The sequence below is a fragment of the Martes martes genome, assembly GCF_963455335.1.
Source record: "Martes martes genome assembly, chromosome: 12".
Taxonomy (NCBI): Eukaryota; Metazoa; Chordata; class Mammalia; order Carnivora; family Mustelidae; genus Martes; species Martes martes.
Window position 1 is genome coordinate 90,654,962 of NC_137900.1, and position 18,509 is coordinate 90,673,470.

The window sequence follows — 18,509 nt, forward strand, 5'->3', positions numbered from 1 at the left end:
CTTGGGCTAGGTTAGAGGAAGGGGCTGGTGAGCCTGAGGTCATGTGACCTTGGGGTGACCTTGGCCACTGCCCCTGCAACCAGGCACCCACGGGCTGCAGATCCTGAATGCCCAGAAGGAAGATGCGGGCCAGTACACCTGCGTGGTCACCAATGAACTCGGGGAGGCCATGAAGAACTACCATGTGGAAGTGCTCAGTGAGTCAGGGACCCTCTGGGGCACCAGCAGGACAGGTGGGAGGCTATGTGGGAGCCTGGGGACCCCAGGTACCCGGGCCCCACAGACACCCGAGGCCCCTCCTGTGGTGGTGAGAGGCAGCCCGGGCTGACTCAGTCACCTTAGGGCCCAGGGCGCCAGGAGACGGGACATGTGAGGTAGGACTTGGGTCAGGTGGATGCTCAGATCCACCCCAGACCTGGCTTCCTTCTGCCACCTGCACCGCAGTGGGGCCAGAGGCACCCCCAGAATGGCCCCCAGAGGTCACCCCAGGAATTCCCCTCCCCCGGACCTGCCCTGTCCTATACACCACTGACAACCAGCACTCTCTCCCTTAAGAGAACAGCTACAGGAGCGGGTCTGTCCCCAGGGCCCCTGTTCCTCAGCTCTTGGGAACAAGCCCCCCCGTTTCTGGGACTGCTCCGGGTGCGGGATGAGCACTGGGTCTCGGCACCCCTTTCCTAGGCATGGTCCTCAGACCCCTTTGTGCTTTTTAGTCCCCCCTTCCATCTCCAAAGACGACCCCTTGGGGGAGGCCAGCGTAAAGGAAGTGAAGACCAAGGTCAACAGTACCTTGACCCTGGAGTGTGAGTGCTGGGCCGTGCCCCCGCCCACCATCAGCTGGTACAAGGACGGACGGGTGAGTGAGGAAACCCGGGGGGGGGGCGCCCAGCTTCTGCTTGGAACCTTCCAGAGAAGGCCGTCAGAGCACCTGGCCCCAGAGGCGGCCTGGGCCCTGCCCCACTTTATTTTAACGAGAAATCCAACTGTTCGTAGGGAACGGGCCTCATCAACATTAAACCCTGCAGGTACCCATTTAACTCCCGGTTTGTGAGCTCCACAGGTTTGGTGTTCTAAAACCATCAGAGTGCTACCGTCACTTTGTGTTGTATTTGAAAATCTTTATCAAAATATAGGTAGGCTCGGGGCGCCTTGGTAGTGCAGTTGGTTGAGTGTCTGACTCTTGGTTTTGGCTCCGGTCTTGATCTCAGGGTCGTGAGTTCAAGCCCTGCATCAGGCTCTACGATCAGCTTGAGTCCGCTTGAACGTCTCTGTCTCCCTCCCTCCACGCTCGTGCTCTCTCTCAGATAAATAAATCTTAAAGACACACACACACACACACATATATGGAGCCTCCTCGGGGTGCTTTTGGCCCCCTCCGTTCTGATCGTGCCCCCCTCCCGCCCCCAGCCCGTGACCCCCAACCCGCGGCTCCGCGTCCTGGGTGAAGGCCGGCTTCTCCAGATCCAGCCCACGCAGGTCTCGGATTCAGGCCGATACCTGTGTGTGGCCAGCAACGTGGCCGGCGAGGATGACCAGGACTTCAATGTGCTCATCCAGGGTGTGTGGGGGGGCCCGTGGGAACGGGGGTGGGGGGGCGGCCCAGCTGGGGGTGGGGAGCGTCTGTGTGTCTGGAAGAATCTTACAAGCGGACTCTGTTCCTGGCGGCTCCTTCCCTTTCGCATTGCTGCCCGGGGTGCCTCGCCTCCAGGCCCCTGGCTGGGCTCTTCCATTAACTGACTTTGTGACCTGAGGCCATCTTTGCCCTCCCCCTGGCCTTGGTTTGACTTGGGTAAAATGTGGGTCATCAGATCAGGTGGCCCCGGGGGCCCCCACCTCTCTGACAGCCGATGGTTTTGTGCCTCTGTGCTCCCGTCGACTCTGGCTGAAACTTGGGATCTGGTTTCCGCCCCGGAGAGGGGTCGGCATGTCATGGGGAGTCTTTTGAGGCTGCTGGACATAAGCCGTAGAGGACAGAAACCTTACCCTGGTGCCGAGCATAGTCGTTGCTCAATAAACACCGGCGGGAAGAATGAGTGATTTTAAAAACTGCCTTGACCTAAGACATCTGCTCTAACCGTGAGATTTCCACCCCCGAGAGAGGCTAGCCCAGGCTCTCCTTGAGCAGAGGTGAGTTCCCATCCCTCGGCTGTGTGTTCTAATGGCTTTGTCCCCTGTCCCAGTGCCCCCCATGTTCCAGAAACTGGATGATGCCAGTGCAGCCTTCGAGATCCTGTCCACGGAAGAAGAGGAGGCCCGGGGCGGGGTGACGGAACGCAGGGAGGTTGTGGAGAACAACCCCGCCTACCTGTACTGTGACACCAATGCCATCCCCCCGCCGGAGCTCACCTGGTACAGGGAGGACCAGCCCCTCTCGGCCGCAGATGGGGTGTCTGTTCTGCAAGGTAGTTTAGGTGCACAGGGAGGTCGGGCATTGGCGGGCAGAGATCAGGGTTCACCCGCCTCGGAGCTGGGCTCCTTTACTGTCCTTACGAGTCTTAGAGCTCTCCCGTGTCCTGCTTGCTGTGTGGCTGTGTGACGACTGGCAGGCCACGCGACCACTCTGGGCCTCGGCTGCCTTTTGTAAACCCGGACTAGTTGCTTTTTGCCTATTTCAAGGCAAGAACGGGGTCCCCCTTTGCCTCTGGTTTTTAGGCCCAAGGTTCTCACCTGGGCCGTGCCCGCCTCAAGCTCTGTAATGTCCCGGGATGACCAGCCAACGCCAGTGTCTTTCTCGGCAGGGGGAGCCCGTCCCTTTAGTAAGATCTCATGAGGCCCACACTATGGGGGGTGGGGGCGGGGATTCCAGGCGTAGAGCCCTGTGTCATCTCATCGGCCAGGACTCGGTGACCTTTTAGTTTAGGATCTGCGCTGGGTCCTGCCAGGCCTGGAGCCATGGTGGGGCTGGCTGGGGGTGGAGATGGGGTGTTTGCACGGGCCTCTGGACAAATAGGGTCATTCCAAGGTTTGTACTTTGGTGCTTGCAAAAGACGGCAGCCTCATGGAGATGGAGAAGAGGCAATGCTTACTGAAAGCTGTTTGTCAGAAACCCCTGATTGACCTCTCAACCTGGCCACTGCCCTTGGACCCGGACACTGATCCAGATTCTGGGTACACAGTGAGCTCGGTCACATGCTGATTCCTACCTCAGATCCCGACCAGAGGTTAATCCCAGCCATCAGCTGACCCACCCCCCTCGTCCTAGCCATTAACCTCCAACCCCACCAGTGACCTCTGACCCCGGCCACTGACCCTTAATCATGGGCGCATAGTGGTCACAAGGGGACCTTAATTCTGAACCTGACCATAGATTAACGTCACATGTCAAGTGACCCCCAAACGCAGCCGCTGTTTCTCCAATCCCGCCACTGTCCCCAGCTCTGGAGGTCATGAGCTCCCAGTCCTAACCCTGGTCATGAGTACACCACAGCCTGGGCCAGCGATCCCCCAACCCAGAATCCAGAACACAGGGTGACCCTAACCCAGCTTCGCTGGAGACCACCTCTAGCCCCACAGAGATGCCAGGGTCTGGCCCTAGCTCTCTCTTGATCACAGAGGGTCCCAGGTGACATCCCCCAGGACCCCCAACTCTAATCACCACAGCCCAGGAGCTGCCTCATTGCTTCCCGAAAGCCCATCCCTGGACATTTGCCCGGCTCTCTGCCCCCTCCCACAGTCTTCACTGGGGAGCTGGGCTCAGCGCTGCTGGGCACTCTTGGGAAGCCTCAGTTTTTCCATCTGTAATATGGGAGGAGGAGTAGCACTGGTGTCAGAGTCCGGGAAAATGTTCAGCCCAGGGCCTGGCCCACAGCAAGCAGGGCAGGCTGATTCTCTCCGTTTCACAGAGGAGGTGGGGCAGTGATGTCTTCGGGGTCCGCTGCCTCCGTGCCCTCGTTCAGGTGTCCGTCCTGTGTCCCCGCAGGAGGCCGGGTCCTGCAGATTCCCCTGGCGCGTGCGGAGGACGCCGGCAGGTACTCGTGCAAGGCCTCCAACGAGGCAGGCGAGGACTGGCTACACTACGAGCTGCTTGTGCTGAGTGAGTGGCCAGCTTGGGGCCAGAGGGCTTCGGTCGGCGGGCCCCACGGGGGCCTCCCTGCTGAAGGGGTCAAGGCAAAGCGCATGTTCAGTCCCGCCGTACTGGGAGGTGGATCACGTAGGCCATGCGAGCTTGGACGGGGTTCAAATTCCAAGTGGGCTGCTTTCTAGCCGTATCACCTTGAGCAAATCCCAGCCCTCCTGGTGCCCCAGATTTCTTAGCTGCCTCAGGGCCCGGAGGTGGAGGGGATAGGGCGAGGGGTGGCGGGGAGGAGGGCACCGGGCGCCCTAAGCCAGAGCCTGGCACCATGTGCTGCTCTCCACTCCTTGCCCACCCCCCACCCCAGGGACCTTTCCCAGGCAGGCTGCCTGCCCCCTCACCCTGCTCTCCCCTGCCCCCCACAGCCCCACCTGTGATCCTGGGTGACACGGAGGAGCTGGTGGAGGAGATGACCGTCAACGCCAGCAGCACCGTCAGCCTGCACTGCCCGGCCCTGGGCAACCCCATGCCCAGCATCTCATGGCTCCAGAATGGGCTGCCTTTCTCCCCGAGCCCACGGCTGCAGGTCCTGGAGGACGGGCAAGTCTTACAGGTCAGGGCGTCCCCCAGCTTGGGCTAAAGGCAGCAACTGCTGTGACTCGGTCCTGCTTGTCCAGGAACCAAGGAGCTGCCGTTATCTGCCAAATGAGGCTCTTTGCCTGGAAGCACATTGGAGCAGCCGGGATTTAACCCAGCCCCCCGAATAATCGAAATTCAGGTTGCTGGTGACACAGGGCTGCACTTAGCACCCAGAAAGGACACATATGCACCTCCTCCTAGAGCCCAGTACAGCACCAAGTGACCTGCTTGGGGCCAGGGGGGACACTGTTGTCACCACGTAGTTTGCTACAGGGAATCATCCAGCGTCAACCTCACACAGTGCCCTGAAGGTCACAGAGAGCCCTTGGAGGATGTGGCAGGGGGTCTGTGCCTATCCACGGAGCCCCCTGAGCACTGCTCCATGAGGACAGAGGTGGCCGGCTTCTGGGGGCGGGAGCCCTCATGGTACTTTCCGAGGGACCCCAGAGCCAGCAGGCCTGTGGGGTGTCCCAGGCACCTTCTCCCTGCGCCCGCAGGTGTCCACGGCGGAGGTGGCCGATGCCGCCAGCTACATGTGTGTGGCCGAGAACCCGGCAGGCTCCTCGGAGAAGCTCTTCACCCTCAGGGTCCAAGGTGAGCTGGGCTGAGCAGCGGCCCCTGAGGGTTCCCAGCTCAGGGGGGCTGGTGCTCTGGACTGGCCGTGGTCCGCTCCCCAGTTAACCCTGTGGGCAGACCTGGCTCCTCTTCCTGCCCGGAGAGGCACCGCCTTATTGCTTCCAGCGTCCTGGGCTCTGGGCCCGTGTGCCCCATGGGTGAGCCCAGCTGGCGCCAGTCGTCCCCTGGAACAGGGAGGGGACCCTGATCCCTGCAGGCTCACCCCAGATGATTGTAAGCAACATCGGAGGCTGCCAGGGAACGACTCCTCTGAGGCCTTACAGCACCGTTATTGAGACTTATTCTATCCCTGGCGTGGGGCTGACACGTTCCCCAGACCGACCTTCCGGCAGAGCAGGAGGCCAGTCCAAATGTACAGCTCACAGAGGTCACCCCGTGGGGGGTTTCCAGCTCGTTGGCCTTGAGTTCTGCCTCCAGCTGTGGGGCGGCTGCGGCCTCAGGGACGGGGATGACAGCATGGAGCACTCCAGGTCTAGGACATGAGCCTGAATTGGTATTTCAGCTTTGCCACTGATCCGCTGTGTGGCTTTGGGGTGGTGACTCTCCCTCTCTGATCTCTGAGCCCCGTGTTCTCATCTGTGAGGCAGTTACGACACACGGGGGTTGTTCCGTGGCCTTGTTCGAAGCTGAACCAAGGCAAGGCACCAGGAGCTCCTCGAGGCCATGTTCCACGCTGTGGCTCTCGGCCCCCCTGCGGGAATGCGTTCTCACGGGCCTTTCTTTCTCCTGGCGGCTGTGGGGACAGCCCCCCCACGCATCACAGGTCCGAACTCGGAGCAGGTCACTGCCATCGTCAACAGCAGCATCTCCCTATCCTGCGACGTCCATGCTCACCCGAGCCCTGAGGTCACATGGTCCCGGGACAGCCAGCCCCTCTCCCTGGGAAAAGAGGTCTTCCTCCTTCCTGGTGGGTAAACTGAGGCTTGGAGCCCAGCCTGAAGCCAGGTGGGGGTCAGAGTTGCTTCCTCCAACCTGGGACCAGACGGGGAATCTGGAAAGCCTTGAGGGCTGTGGGCCTGGGGCCTGGGGTCTGCTCGCTGGTGTAAGGGGGCTGGTTCCCCCACCAGGCACCCACACGCTGCAGCTGGCCCGGGCACAGCCATCGGACTCTGGGACCTACACATGTGAGGCCCTCAATGCCGCCGGCCGGGACCAGAAACTGGTGCAGCTCAGCGTGCTGGGTACGTCCTGTCTGTCCCCCAAACTTCATTGTCCCCCCACTTCTTCAGGGAGCCCTCAGACCCACCCCCCAAGGCAGCGTGGCCAGGAGAGGGGCAGCCGGCCCTGGGGAAGGCTGGGATGCCCACGTTCTGTGGTCAGCATGCTGGGAAGACCTGGTCTGGAGCGTTGGACACACTGGGTTTCAGACTCAGTTGGGCACGTATTGGCTCTGTGACCTTGGGCAAGTCACTCTCCCTCTTGGAGCCTCAGGCCTCCCACCGTAAGGGGACAGTTGGCATAGGGATTAAATGAGGGTGTATGAGTGCTTGCCCATGCTGGGCATACAGTATGCTCTGAAGTCGAGGAGGGGACAGTGGGACAACCGCGGGAGCTAGCCCAGCCGAGGCCCTTCCCAAGCCTGATTGATCAGAGGTTCTCAGCATGGAGCCAGTTTCAGGGCTTCTGGCTTCAGAATCCTCTTGGGGAAAAGCTGGCCCAAGCTGTCATGAGCCAGGCCTCACCGGAAGGTTCCTTTTAGCCCTGCGTCTGATTCATTGTGTTCACTTACTGTGTGTGTGCCAGGCCCCGTGCGCTCAGAGCCGGGGTAGAGGACCTCTGCATTGGTCTGCTGGAGGGACGCGGGCTGTGGGGACCCCGAGGGAGGGCTCAAGCCCAGCCGGGGCCTGCCCTGTGTCGGGAAGAGCCCAGGAGGGCCATTAGAGCATCTCCCCATCTAGGGGGCTGAGGCCCAGAGAACGCAGGAGGCTTTTCCCAGGTCACCCAGCGGGTCCTTGGCACACTGACCTAGACTCTGCCTCCAATCCCTGGGTCTATGCCATCCCTGGGCTGGGGGGGTGGGGAGGCTCCACCATGACTATGTGACACCGTGAGCCTCCACCAGCCGTTCTATACGGCAGGAACCGGGGAGGCCGCTGGGGAGGCTGGTGTGCCTTACTCCACTCGCCTTCTGCCTCAGTTCCCCCCACCTTCAGGCGGCCTCCCAGCGGCCCCCAGGATGCGATCGCGGTCCGGGCCGGGGACAAGGCCATCCTTAGCTGTGAGACCGACTCGCTCCCTGAGCCGACCGTGACCTGGCACAAGGACGGGCAGCCCCTGGTCCTGGCACAGCGCACCCAGGCTCTGCTGGGGGGGCAGAGGCTAGAGATCCAGGACGCCCAGGTGAGCAGCCTGGGCGGCTGTGGGTGGCTGTGGGTCCCAGTCCTGGTGAGCCAGGGAGGTGGGACTGGGGAGCCGTGCGGCAGGGCGTGGGGACTGCTGCCTCCTCGGCCTGCAGGATCTCACACCAAGTTGAGCGGCCTCCAGGGAAGGAGCCGTGAGAAGAGGGCAGGGCTCCAGTCTGGTTCTGAGCTAACCTTGAGCAGGTCAATTCCCTATCACCTGCCTTTGCTTGCCTGGGATCTAAAAGGCTTTTCCAGGCCCCTCTGGCTGCGACGCTGGGAGTTTGCTCTGCCCACCCTCCCCGGGGTGGATTAGACTCTCACAATTGGCTGCTCTTCTGGGAAACAGTGCTGGCCTCCTCTCTCCTGGCCCAGCGCCGTCCCCACAGTGAGGGACTTTCTTCCAGGCTTGGCTGGCGTGCAGGCCCAGGAGAGGGTGGGGGTCTGGAACCTGTGCCCTCACCTCCCACGGCCCTCCTGCTTCTTAAAGTTCTGGGGGGAAGGCCAGGGGGTCCTGTCTCCTCTGGCTTCCCAGGCAGGACCAGCCTATCTGGGGAGTCCCTTGTCCAGAAGGTTCTGTGGCCTGGATGTTTTGGGGGGAGCCCTGGGTACCCCCATCCCAGCTCCGGGTATACCATCACCACGTGCTCTCTTCGTCCTAGGTGCTGGATAAAGGGCTGTATAGCTGTAAAGTCAGCAATCCGGCCGGGGAGGCCATGCGGACGTTCGTCCTCACTGTCCAGGGTAAGCTGGGGACCAGCCTGAGGGCATTGCCACGGGACCCCTAGCAGCACACGGGGCTGCCCAGTGTGGGAAGGGCAGTCGCTAGAAAGAGGCAGCAGCCCTGAGTGTGTAGGGCACAGGTTTCGGCACTGAAAAGACCAGGATCGGAACGGCACTCTGCCCCTGACCTGCTCTGGGGCTCAGCACAACGCCTCGCCTGCTTTTAGCCTCAGGGTTGTCTTTAGTCGAAGGAGCGAAGGCAGCACTGCCTCCTACTATACGGGAAGCCTTCAGTCGATGGGCTGCCGTGAACTTATCTATAAAGTGCTGGGCACGAGCCTCGCATGCCAGCCCCGGGAGGGGAGCCCCCAGGGATCAGACACTTGGGAGTCCGGGGGCCATGTCACCGCCGTTTGGAGCCCCAGGGGAGGCCCGCTCCATCAGCCCAACGGTGGAGCGCAGGTGGCACTGGATTGGGCATGGCTCCGGGGGGCGGGGCTGAGGGGAAGCTCAGCTAGGGAAGCAAGGGGTGAAGGCTCAGCCGCATTTGCTTGGGGTCAGCTGTTGTCCGGTTAGAGTATAGAGCCTGCTGTGTAACGAAGAGATCCGAAAACACAGTGGATTAAATGAGAGGGAACGTTACCTCTCTCGTGCAAAAGCCCGGGGGGGAGTGTCCAGGCTGGCGGCTAGCTCAGGGCCTACCGAGTGGTAAGTAAATGACTGGGTGGTGATTTGGGGACCCAGGATCATTCTGTCCTGTTGATCTCCACCCGCCCCCCCAGGGTGTTGCCCACGTCCACATGCACTCCCTTCCAGCTCACAGGAAGCAGAAAGGAACAGGACGAGAGGGCGAGCTTTTTTGTTTCAAGCGAGGGATGTGGGACTTGTATCTGTCCCCTCGGGTTGCATCCCATCAGCGGGGATGTAGGGAGCTGGCCACCGCAGGCTTCCGGGGACAATGAGAAACACAGTTTTACCCAAGCTACCCTGCACTCAGCTAAGCTGCTGGGCGAGATGGGAAGGACAGGGCGGTGGGCAGGGGACACCGGCTCTCTGCCCCCGAAGGCAAAGCCAGTGGCCTCCCCACCAGGTGAGCAGTGAATGGGTCCAACTGGGAGCCATATTGAATGCCACTGTTGAAAATTACTGACACCACGTGTGCTGTTTAAAGCCTTCTGATGGCTACACTGATGAGCAGTGGGAAGGGGGAGGGTCTGGTCGCTGAGAACACGGAGGACGCATCCTGAGCACAGACACGTTTGTTCCGCTGGCTGTGGCTGCCTGGGCTGCCTGGCCTCTCCTAGCCGAGCAGGAGGGAGTGTTTGGATCGATTAGTGATGTCTGCCCCGGCATAGGCTGAGAGCTACTGGCACATTAGCCATGCGCTCGCCATCCTTGGGCTGAGTGGACCCCCTGGACTCTGCTTTGTAAATGTTTCAAAATAGACGCAGATTCTCTTTACACCCGTGACTAAAACAACCCGTACCTCTCCCAGTGGCAAAGCGTAAAATGTCAACTACCAACCAGAAGGAAGAGCCGGTGGGGTGTCCCTAATGTGCCCAAGTGGAAGGAAGGGGGCTGCAGAGTGTTAGGACTGTGGCAATCTTGCGTCTCTCCCGCAGTGCCCCCAATGTTTGAGAACCCCAAGACAGAGAAAGTGAGCCAGGTGGCCGGGAGCCCCCTGGTCCTGAGCTGTGACGTGACTGGGGTCCCCGCACCTGCTGTGAGCTGGCTGAAGGACAGAATGCCTGTCGGTGAGTGTATCGCGTCTTTTCAGCGCCGAATATTCCTTTCTGTGCTGCCGTGACCGCGAAAGGGGAGGAGGTGTTGGTGGTCACTGTTCTCAGCAAAATCGAAGGTGGCAATGTCCCGTCTGTCACACCCCGTTTGTTTTCAACCCTGCTGGCCCTTGAAATCCCAGTGCTGACAACCATTCCCGTGGGGCCCCGAAGGCTCCCTGTGTTTGTGGCCCCGGTCAGCTCCCACGAGGTGGACGGATGCAGGGTGGGTGCTGAGGGCCCAGCCGGCCTGACCCAGGCTTGGCGTTGGCCTCCAAAGCTATTCCTCCTCCTAGAATGCAGCTCTGTCCAGCCCAGCTGCTGGTCACCCCCTGTCCAGGCCTTCACCCCTGTCTGGCTGTCTTCCTCTCCTTCCCACCCCGGGGTCCCAGCAGAACCCTCCTCTTGTCAGCTGGGGAAATACCTCTGGTGCCAGCCAGCTCTCTGCCCCTAGCCTTTCCCATTCCGGCCACCGCGGTCCCTCTGCCTTGTGAGGGCAGCAGCCCCCACACTGGTCCTGGGCCCACTCCAAGCCTCCAGTGCCGTCTCCACACAGTGAGGAAGGAGTCTCGAAGTGCAGCTCTGAGGGGGTCACTTGTCCACTGAAAGCCTTCGGGCCATAGTCCTCAGAACCACAGCCCGGGAGGCCCCGTGGGGCCCAGCCAGCCACCTCCCCCTGCCCCACACTGGATCTCATGGACCCAGCTGCTCTCGGCTGCTCCGACACACCCTTCTCTGTCTGTCTGTCTGTCTGTCTCTCTGTCTGTCTGTCTGGACTTTTCATGTGACTGGAATTATACAATAAGTGGCCTTTTAGGTCTCGCTTTTCCACGTAGCCTGCTGTTTCTAGGGTCCATCCCTGTCGTAGCATGTGTCCGTTCCACAGTCCTTCTTTTAAGTTAAATGTTTTTCGGGGCACCTGGGTGGCTCTGTGGTTTAAGCCTCTGCCTTCGGCTCAGGTCATGATCTCAGGGTCCTGGGATCGAGCCCCGCGTTGGGCTCTCTGCTCAGCAGGGAGCCTGCTTCCCCCTCTTGCTCTCTGCCTGTCTCTCTGCCTACTTGCGATCTCTCTCTGTCAAATAAATAAACAAAATCTTAAAAAAATATTAAATGTTTTTCATTCTTTTTTTATGGCTGACTCTTCTACTGTGTGCCTATATCATCCTTGGTTAGTCCTTTCATCTGCTGGTGGACATTGGGGACCCCCCCCACCCCTAGGGCGGTGAATAGTGTGCCGGGAAGGTTCAGGGACGAGTGTGCGGGGGGCGTATGCTGTCCTTTCTCTTCGGATTACACCTGGTGGTGGAGCCACTCTGGGCCGCATTCTCTAACTCCTTTCTTGACGCATGCGCTTTCCTCCCCGAAATACCCACCCCACCCCCCCTGAGCCCCTCCACCGGCCGTTCACACCCCCCTAGTCCAGCTGGGATCTGCTTCCTCCGAAGACGTGCCTGACTCCTCCAGGCTCTGTGGGGGGCTTCTTGGGGCTGGTCACTCGGGATCACGCGTGTCTCACTGTCTCTGATGCACGTGGAGCCCCTCGAGGCCAGGAGCTGAGCTTTACTCGGCTTCGAACCCCAAACTCACAGCTAGACACACAGTAGCTGTTCAGAGCCTTCGTGTTGCGAGATTGGCTGTGCCAGTGAGGCCCTGGGGTGGGGGGTGGCCCGGCCTGGGCTCAGGCAGAGGTGCAGCTGGAGAGAATGGGGGCCATGCCAGCCTGGGGTGGGGGTGCAGCCTGAGCAGAGGCCCTGGGGTGCCCCTAGCAGGACCTGCGTGGGGACCAGGAAGCAGTCAGTGGGCGGCTGGTTCACCCTGATTGGAAGCCTTGGGAGGTGGTGGCGGGGTGGGGGTGGGGAGGGCCCAAGTGTCCACAGGAAGAGGAGCGATTCCTGGACACTAAAGCGAGTGCGACATCTTGGCAAGAAATGTCCCCAGTGGAAGGAACTAGAGAAGGGCTCCAAGGCACAGAACAATGAGAGACCCAGCTAAAGAAGGTCATGATAGAGTCAGCAAGAGACCCTGCCCCTGTCTGGGCCTCAGTTTCCCTGTGAGCCCAAGAGGCTCGCAGGTGATGCAAAGGTTCCAGTGGTCTTGTGAGTTTGGGGGAGGGGCACCTGCTCAGGGGAGTCATGAGACTGTTGTGTCTGGGCCCAGTGGTGGTACCTGGGGGAGGGGGCAGTTTGGAGCCGGTGAGGGCCTGGCATGTCTCTGCACCCCCACAGAGAGCAGCGTGGCGCACGGCGTGGTCTCCCGCGGGGGCCGCCTCCAACTGAGTCGCGTGCAGCCTGCCCAAGCCGGGACCTACACGTGCGTGGCCGAGAACGCCCAGGCCGAGGCCCGCAAGGACTTTGTGGTGGCCGTGCTTGGTAGGTCTGCGCCCTGTGCCCCCCGTGTGTCCTGCCCCTGTCCCAGCCCACACCAGGCCCCAGGCCTCACCACAGTGCCTGCCACAGAGGCCCCCCAGATCCGGAGCTCGGGTGCCAGCCAGGAGCACAGTGTCCTGGAGGGTCAGGAGGTGCGGCTGGACTGCGAGGTGGACGGGCATCCGCCGCCCGACGTGACCTGGCTGAAGGACGGTGGCCCACTGGACCGGGTCGTGGGCCCCCACCTCCGGTAAGGCCTGGCTCGTGCCCACCCGGGGCCCCAGGCAGCACCTGCAGACCCTCACGTGCCGGCCCTCGGCGCTCCGTCCCCCCGCAGGTTCTACCTGGACGGCAGCGCCCTGGTGCTGAAGGGCCTGAAGGCGGAGGACTCGGGCGCCTACACCTGCGTGGCCCACAACGCCGCCGGGGAGGACGCCAGGCTGCACACAGTGAGCGTGCTGGGTGAGCAGCTGAGGGGCGAGGAGAGGCGGGGGCTCTGCCATCCCGGAGCTGCGGTGGCCTGGCCACGGGGAAGGGGGGGACCACCACTGGGGCGTCTGGAGGGCGATGCCAGTGCCAGGATGCAGGAGACCTGCCTCAAGCCCCAGCCATGCCCGCGCTATGAGCCAGGCCACCCTCTGACCTCTCTGGGCCTCTGCATCCCGTTCTTAGACCAGAGACCCAAGCACTCCAGCCGCGGGCTGTGACGGGAGAGTTGGGGAATGGGGGGGGGGTGATGCGGATGGAACCATGGGGTCTGAGAACCCCATATAAGATGCTTGCTGCTTCCTGGCTTTGGTCCAAGAGGAGCCCATCTCCCCCACCTAGACCCTCTGCCTAAACCCCTGTCTGCCCCCTTTTTCTCTCTGCTCACCCCCAGTCCCTCCCACCATCGAGCAGTGGGCCGAGAGCTCGGGGACCCTGGTGAGCAGGCCTGGGGAGCTGGTGACCATGGCCTGCCCCGTCCGGGGCTCCGCGCCCATCCGCGTGAGCTGGCTCAAGGACGGCCTACCCCTCCCGCTCTCCCAGCGCACTCACCTCCACAGCTCTGGCCGTACCCTCAGGTAGGGAACGGGCTCCTTGGCCCCTGGGCCGGCGGATGCCATACCCACTCCTCGGGCAGCTTGTGTTTCAGAACCCCTCTGAGTGGTTTTCAGATAAAAATAATATAGACACACAGAGGTTTATGATGGGGACAGTGAGGGTCCCCCCACCCCCCCCAAATAGAACTCCAGAGATGAAAGGGGCCTCTGCTCTCAGGCTCTTACAGCCCAGGGAGGGAGGCACAGATCCAGGTGAGGACACCTGCTTGTATCCAACTCAGCCTGCCCTGGGATGCGGGAAATCAGGGAAGACTTCCTGCAAGAAGGTTTCTGAGCAAGCCTTCACACAGTCTTCAGCCTTTTGGAGCGCCAGCTTTTGCAGGTGCAGTTCCAGGCGCTGGGATAGAGCAGCGGGCAAAGCAAAGTCCCTGCCCGACAGCCGCTTGATCAGGGGAGGAGAGTGGAAATTCAAGCGCTATGACAAAGGAATGTCACCAGCGATACCCGCTCTGAAGAGCAAAGTGGGGCAAAGAATAAAGGGGAGGTGGCAGGGGAGGCTGGAATTTTAGGGTGGTCAGGGATGGGCGCTCAGAGAAGGTGAGATTTGCACAGAGGTGGAAGGAGTCAAGAGAGGGAGCTGGGTGGATTCCGTGGGGAAGAGCTTCCGGGTGGAGTGTCGGAACAGCAGGTTCAAAGGCCCTGAGGTGGGCGTGTGCCTGTGTGTTCAAGGAATAGGGTGGGTGGGATTCGGGGAGACCAGGTGACTTAGGACTTGTAAGTCCTTTAAAAGACCTGGGTTTCCCTAAGTCCTGGTTGGGGGGCAGTGTTCAGTAGAGAAGCCTCGAGATATGATTTATCTTTTGTATTATGGCAAAATACACATAAAACTTATCATTTTAACCATTTTTAAGTGTATAGTTTAGAGGCATTAAGTACACTCACACAATGATCCAACCATCACCCCCATCCCTCTCCAGAACTTTCTCATCCCCCCAACCTGAAACCGTGTCCCCATTTCGCCCTGTGCTCCCCCTGTCCTTGGCAATCCCCATTCGACTTCCTGTCCCTATGAACTCGACACCTCTAGGGACGTCAGTATCAATGGAATTATCCAGTATTTGTCTTTTTGTGACTGGCCTTCTCCCACTTGGCGTCATGTCCTCCAGTCCCCTCCGTGTCGTAGCAGGTGTCAGAATTCAGAGTTCCCTTGCATTTTAAGACTAACATTCCACGGTATGGACGGACCACACCTTGTCCGTCCATTCATCTGTCAACATAGGGACATAGGGGTTGCTCCCACTCCTTGGCTACGGGGTCTAATGCTGCTGTGAACATGGGTGTGCAAACACGTATTCAAATCTCCAAATACTTTGGGGTTGTGACTTCGGTTTTTAGAGGAGCCTTCTGGCCGCTGGGTGGACAAGAGACCGTGGGGCCAAGGGCAGGACGGGACAGGGGTGAGGGGGAGCCGCGGTGCTCTGCCCGGGTCACCGCCCTGGGGGTGGAGGTGGTCAGAGGCGGGAAGCAGGAGGAATGGAGAAAGGCTCTGTGGTCTTCATCCAGGAACCCGGCAGAATGAGGTCCACAGAAGGTGTTTTCTCTAAGATCGGACCACAGTGGAGGTGGGTGGGTTGAGGGGGAGTCCCGAGTGCTGTTTGGATGTGTTGGTTTGAGAGGATCTTAGGCATCCAGGGAGGAGGCGAGCCAGGTGTTTCCTACTCCACAAGGGAGTTCGGGGATGTAGATGTTCTGGGATTGTCACAAACAGGTGGTAGTTGCAGCCAGCGCCCCCCTGTTCCCGCCAGCCCGAGTGTGAGCGAGGACTGCACCCCCCCCCCGGTGGCTGGTATTAGGATGGGTCTTAGTTCCCAGGGAGGGGGAGCAGGCGGGAGGACGGGGAGGGTGGAGGAGACACTCCAGGAAAGCGTGGTGTCCCAGGAGCCAAGCAGAGACAGGTTTCAGGGTCACTGGGGGACATTAACAAGACCAGCTCGGGAGGAACGGTCGGGGCCAGAGAGACCGCGAGAAGAGGCGGGGGGCACAGACAGACAGGGGAGGCGACTCTCGTGAGTCCTAAAGGTGAAAAGGAATGGTCTAGAAGAGGGGTAGGGACAGGCAGGTGTCCCACTCCTTGGGTGGCGCAGCGTAGCGGAGTTGGGAAAGCAGGAAGTCTGGCTTTAGAGGGAGGTGAGTCAGAAAAAACAGCAGTGGACAGGGAGCCTGGGGCCTTCCTCTGGGGGTACCAGGGAGCCAGGAAAGGGGGTTAGACAGAGCCAGGCCTGTTCAGGTGGGAGACTCCGAGCTGCCTCCCTGGCAGGTAAGCCACCAGGGGACAGGAAGAGAGAGGAACTGTTTCGATGGAGTCCCCCCCCCGCTTTCTCCCCTCCACCCTCCTTGGGGGGTCCAGGATTTCCCAGGTGCAGCTGGCGGATTCTGGTATCTTCACCTGTGTGGCTGCAAACCCAGCCGGCGTGACCAACAGGAACTTCACCCTGCGGGTGCACGGTACAGACTGGGGCGCTCGTTGTGGGCGTGGGTGTTGGAGAATAACTGCATCCTTTGGCCTCTTAGGGCACAAACACAGAGACTCAGTCTTTGATTCATTTGGCTGCTCGTTCATGCATCTCACAAGCGTCGTTAAGACACTGTGGTGTACCAGGGCTTTACCAGGCACCGGGATGTAGCAGTGAGCAGAGGTGACCCCTGTCCCCAGGAGGGCAGTGCAGGAAACAGCTCTGTAAAGAGGTGACCACAATTCCAGGCAACTAGTGACACCGGGGGGAGGACAAGGAGTGGTGGGAGCACAGAGGAGGGCCCTTCAGTTGGCCTGGGGAGTTCAGGGAGGGCTTCCTGGAGGAGGTGAGGTCTAAGCTGAAGACAGGAGAGGAGAAGGAATTGTCCAGGAGAAGGGCATTCTGATGTGTGTGGGGACTGTGTGAAGGTCCAAGCGTGACCCGCCATGGAATGAAGGGACTCTGCCCCCTCTTTTGTCCTGTTCAGTGCCCCCTGTCCTGGAGCCAGTGGACTTCCAGAATGACGTGATGGTGGTCCGTGGCTCCTCGGTGGTCCTTCCCTGCGAAGCCCAGGGAAGCCCCCTCCCCCTAGTGTCATGGATGAAGGATGGGGAGCCCTTGTTGCCCCAGAGCCTGGAACAGGGGCCCAGCCTGCAGCTGGAGACAGTGGGAGCTGGTGACTCCGGGACCTACTCCTGCGTGGCCGTGAGCGAGGCGGGGGAAGCCAGGAGGCATTTCCAGCTGACAGTGATGGGTGAGTCATCAGCCCCCAAGGCCAGCTTCTCTGGGCTTGGGTGCAGTGTGGGCCTGGGGGGAGGGGACGGTGGAGAAGGTGGGTGGGGAGATAAGTCCCTTGGTGGATCTCCCCAGGGGCTGACGCCTGGGTGCGGGCTTTGGGGGCGAGGCAATCTCATACGGGATGCTGACCTTGCTGCTACATAGAAGGGCTACGTGGCCCTTCATTCTCCTGGGGCCGTGCCCTTCAGCTTTGTCCCTCAAGCCTCATAAAGCTGAGACAACGAGCCCCTGAAATCTAGAGGCAGAGCCCGAAGTCTCAGGCGTGAAATTTTGCAAATTTTGTGCCGTATTGGAAAGAGCTATGTCAGCTGTCTCCTCCCCGTACCACCCCCTGCCATACTGTGTGCTTGCTGGTTTTAAAGCACAAATAATTGGCCCAGGCAAAGGGGCCCGGTTTCTAGTGTCCTTGGCCCCATCTGTGGTCAGCCTCTAGATGGTGGGGGGGAGATGGACCCCAGCTCCCAGTGCCCTGCGTGCAGCTGCCATGGCTAACCCCGGCCGGGTATCTTGCAGATCCCCCCCACATCGAGGACGCAGGCCAGCCCGCAGAGCTGTTGCTGACCCCCGGCACTCCCTTGGAGCTCCGCTGTGATGCCCGGGGTACCCCCCTGCCCAACATCACGTGGCATAAGGACGGGCAGGCCCTGAGCAGGCCTGAGGACAACAACAGGGCGCTCCGGGTGGAGGGCGTGCAGGTGCTGCTGGCCCCTTGCTGTGGGATGAGACCGGGGGAAGGGGAGGCAGGGGAGGAGAAGGACCCTGTAGCACTTGGCCTTTAGGCTGAGCTCTTCCTTTGTGCGGGGGTGAGCATGTGGAGACCACCCACCTAGGCCCTGCCCTCAAGAGTTCCCAGCCAGGTCAAAGCCAAGGCTGATGCAGAAACAAAAGGAGGGCTGGTGCAGTCAAGGGGTACTTCCTGGAGGAGGCAGGCTTTGCCCTATCCGTAAAGCAAGGGTGAGGTGGAGCTAGAGAAGAAGCATCCCAGAGAGGGGAATGATCGGGAAGGCAGGGTGGCCAACTCAACCAGCCTGAGACTGAACCCTTGGTCCTTAGTTGTAGAGGAAGCAAACTGGATCGGGGGGTGGGCAGGCCGGGGCCGGAGGCAGCCGCTCACACTGCCCCATCCCCAGGTGGGCGATGCCGGGCTGTACACTTGCCTGGCCCAGAGCCCTGCTGGCGAAGTTGAGAAGAGCTTCCGGGTCAGGGTTCAAGGTAAGGGGGTGTCAGGGCGGAGGCAGGAGAGGAAGGTACGATGGGACCTGCTGGGACAGGCCCGTCTCTCACAGCCTCTCTGCTGCCTGCCTAGGTCCCCCCCACATTATTGGGCCCCGAGGCCCCCGCTCCGTGGTCGGTCTGGCTCCGGGGCAGCTCGTTCTGGAGTGCTCAGTGGAGGCGGAGCCGGCCCCCGAGATCGAATGGCACCGGGATGGCATCCTGCTGCAGGTAGGTGCCGGCTGGGGACCCGGGGACGCCACCTTCTGTGCCGCTCAGGCCCTGGACCCTGCAGCCTGGATCCTCGGTGCTGAGGGGTGGCCCCCGCTCTCCTGGCGTCCTGCACTCCTCTTATTACTGTCATGCCCATCTTCTGGATGGGGACACTGAGGCAAGGCTAGGATTTACACCCTGGCTTCTGATGCCTCTCTGTGTGCTTCCCATTATACC

The 18,509-nt window shown here is 60.8% G+C and overlaps 1 protein-coding gene across 1 annotated transcript in view; it reads left to right on the forward strand.

Moving 5' to 3' along the window:
- The window catches only part of HMCN2 (hemicentin 2), a gene marked incomplete at its 5' end in the record, with an annotated part of 147,020 nt that overhangs the window by 97,118 nt on the left and 31,393 nt on the right, over positions 1 to 18,509 (forward strand). The window contains 21 exons of the mRNA XM_080820166.1: positions 84 to 197; positions 714 to 856; positions 1,408 to 1,558; positions 2,181 to 2,402; positions 3,920 to 4,033; positions 4,438 to 4,625; positions 5,149 to 5,245; positions 6,033 to 6,194; positions 6,355 to 6,468; positions 7,425 to 7,627; positions 8,289 to 8,370; positions 9,972 to 10,103; positions 12,353 to 12,496; positions 12,584 to 12,743; positions 12,831 to 12,955; positions 13,374 to 13,557; positions 15,944 to 16,041; positions 16,537 to 16,803; positions 17,361 to 17,542; positions 17,978 to 18,059; positions 18,154 to 18,290. Of these exons, the coding sequence (XP_080676292.1) occupies positions 84 to 197; positions 714 to 856; positions 1,408 to 1,558; positions 2,181 to 2,402; positions 3,920 to 4,033; positions 4,438 to 4,625; positions 5,149 to 5,245; positions 6,033 to 6,194; positions 6,355 to 6,468; positions 7,425 to 7,627; positions 8,289 to 8,370; positions 9,972 to 10,103; positions 12,353 to 12,496; positions 12,584 to 12,743; positions 12,831 to 12,955; positions 13,374 to 13,557; positions 15,944 to 16,041; positions 16,537 to 16,803; positions 17,361 to 17,542; positions 17,978 to 18,059; positions 18,154 to 18,290 (3,101 nt within the window). The remainder of the gene's footprint in view (positions 1 to 83; positions 198 to 713; positions 857 to 1,407; positions 1,559 to 2,180; positions 2,403 to 3,919; positions 4,034 to 4,437; positions 4,626 to 5,148; positions 5,246 to 6,032; positions 6,195 to 6,354; positions 6,469 to 7,424; positions 7,628 to 8,288; positions 8,371 to 9,971; positions 10,104 to 12,352; positions 12,497 to 12,583; positions 12,744 to 12,830; positions 12,956 to 13,373; positions 13,558 to 15,943; positions 16,042 to 16,536; positions 16,804 to 17,360; positions 17,543 to 17,977; positions 18,060 to 18,153; positions 18,291 to 18,509) is intronic.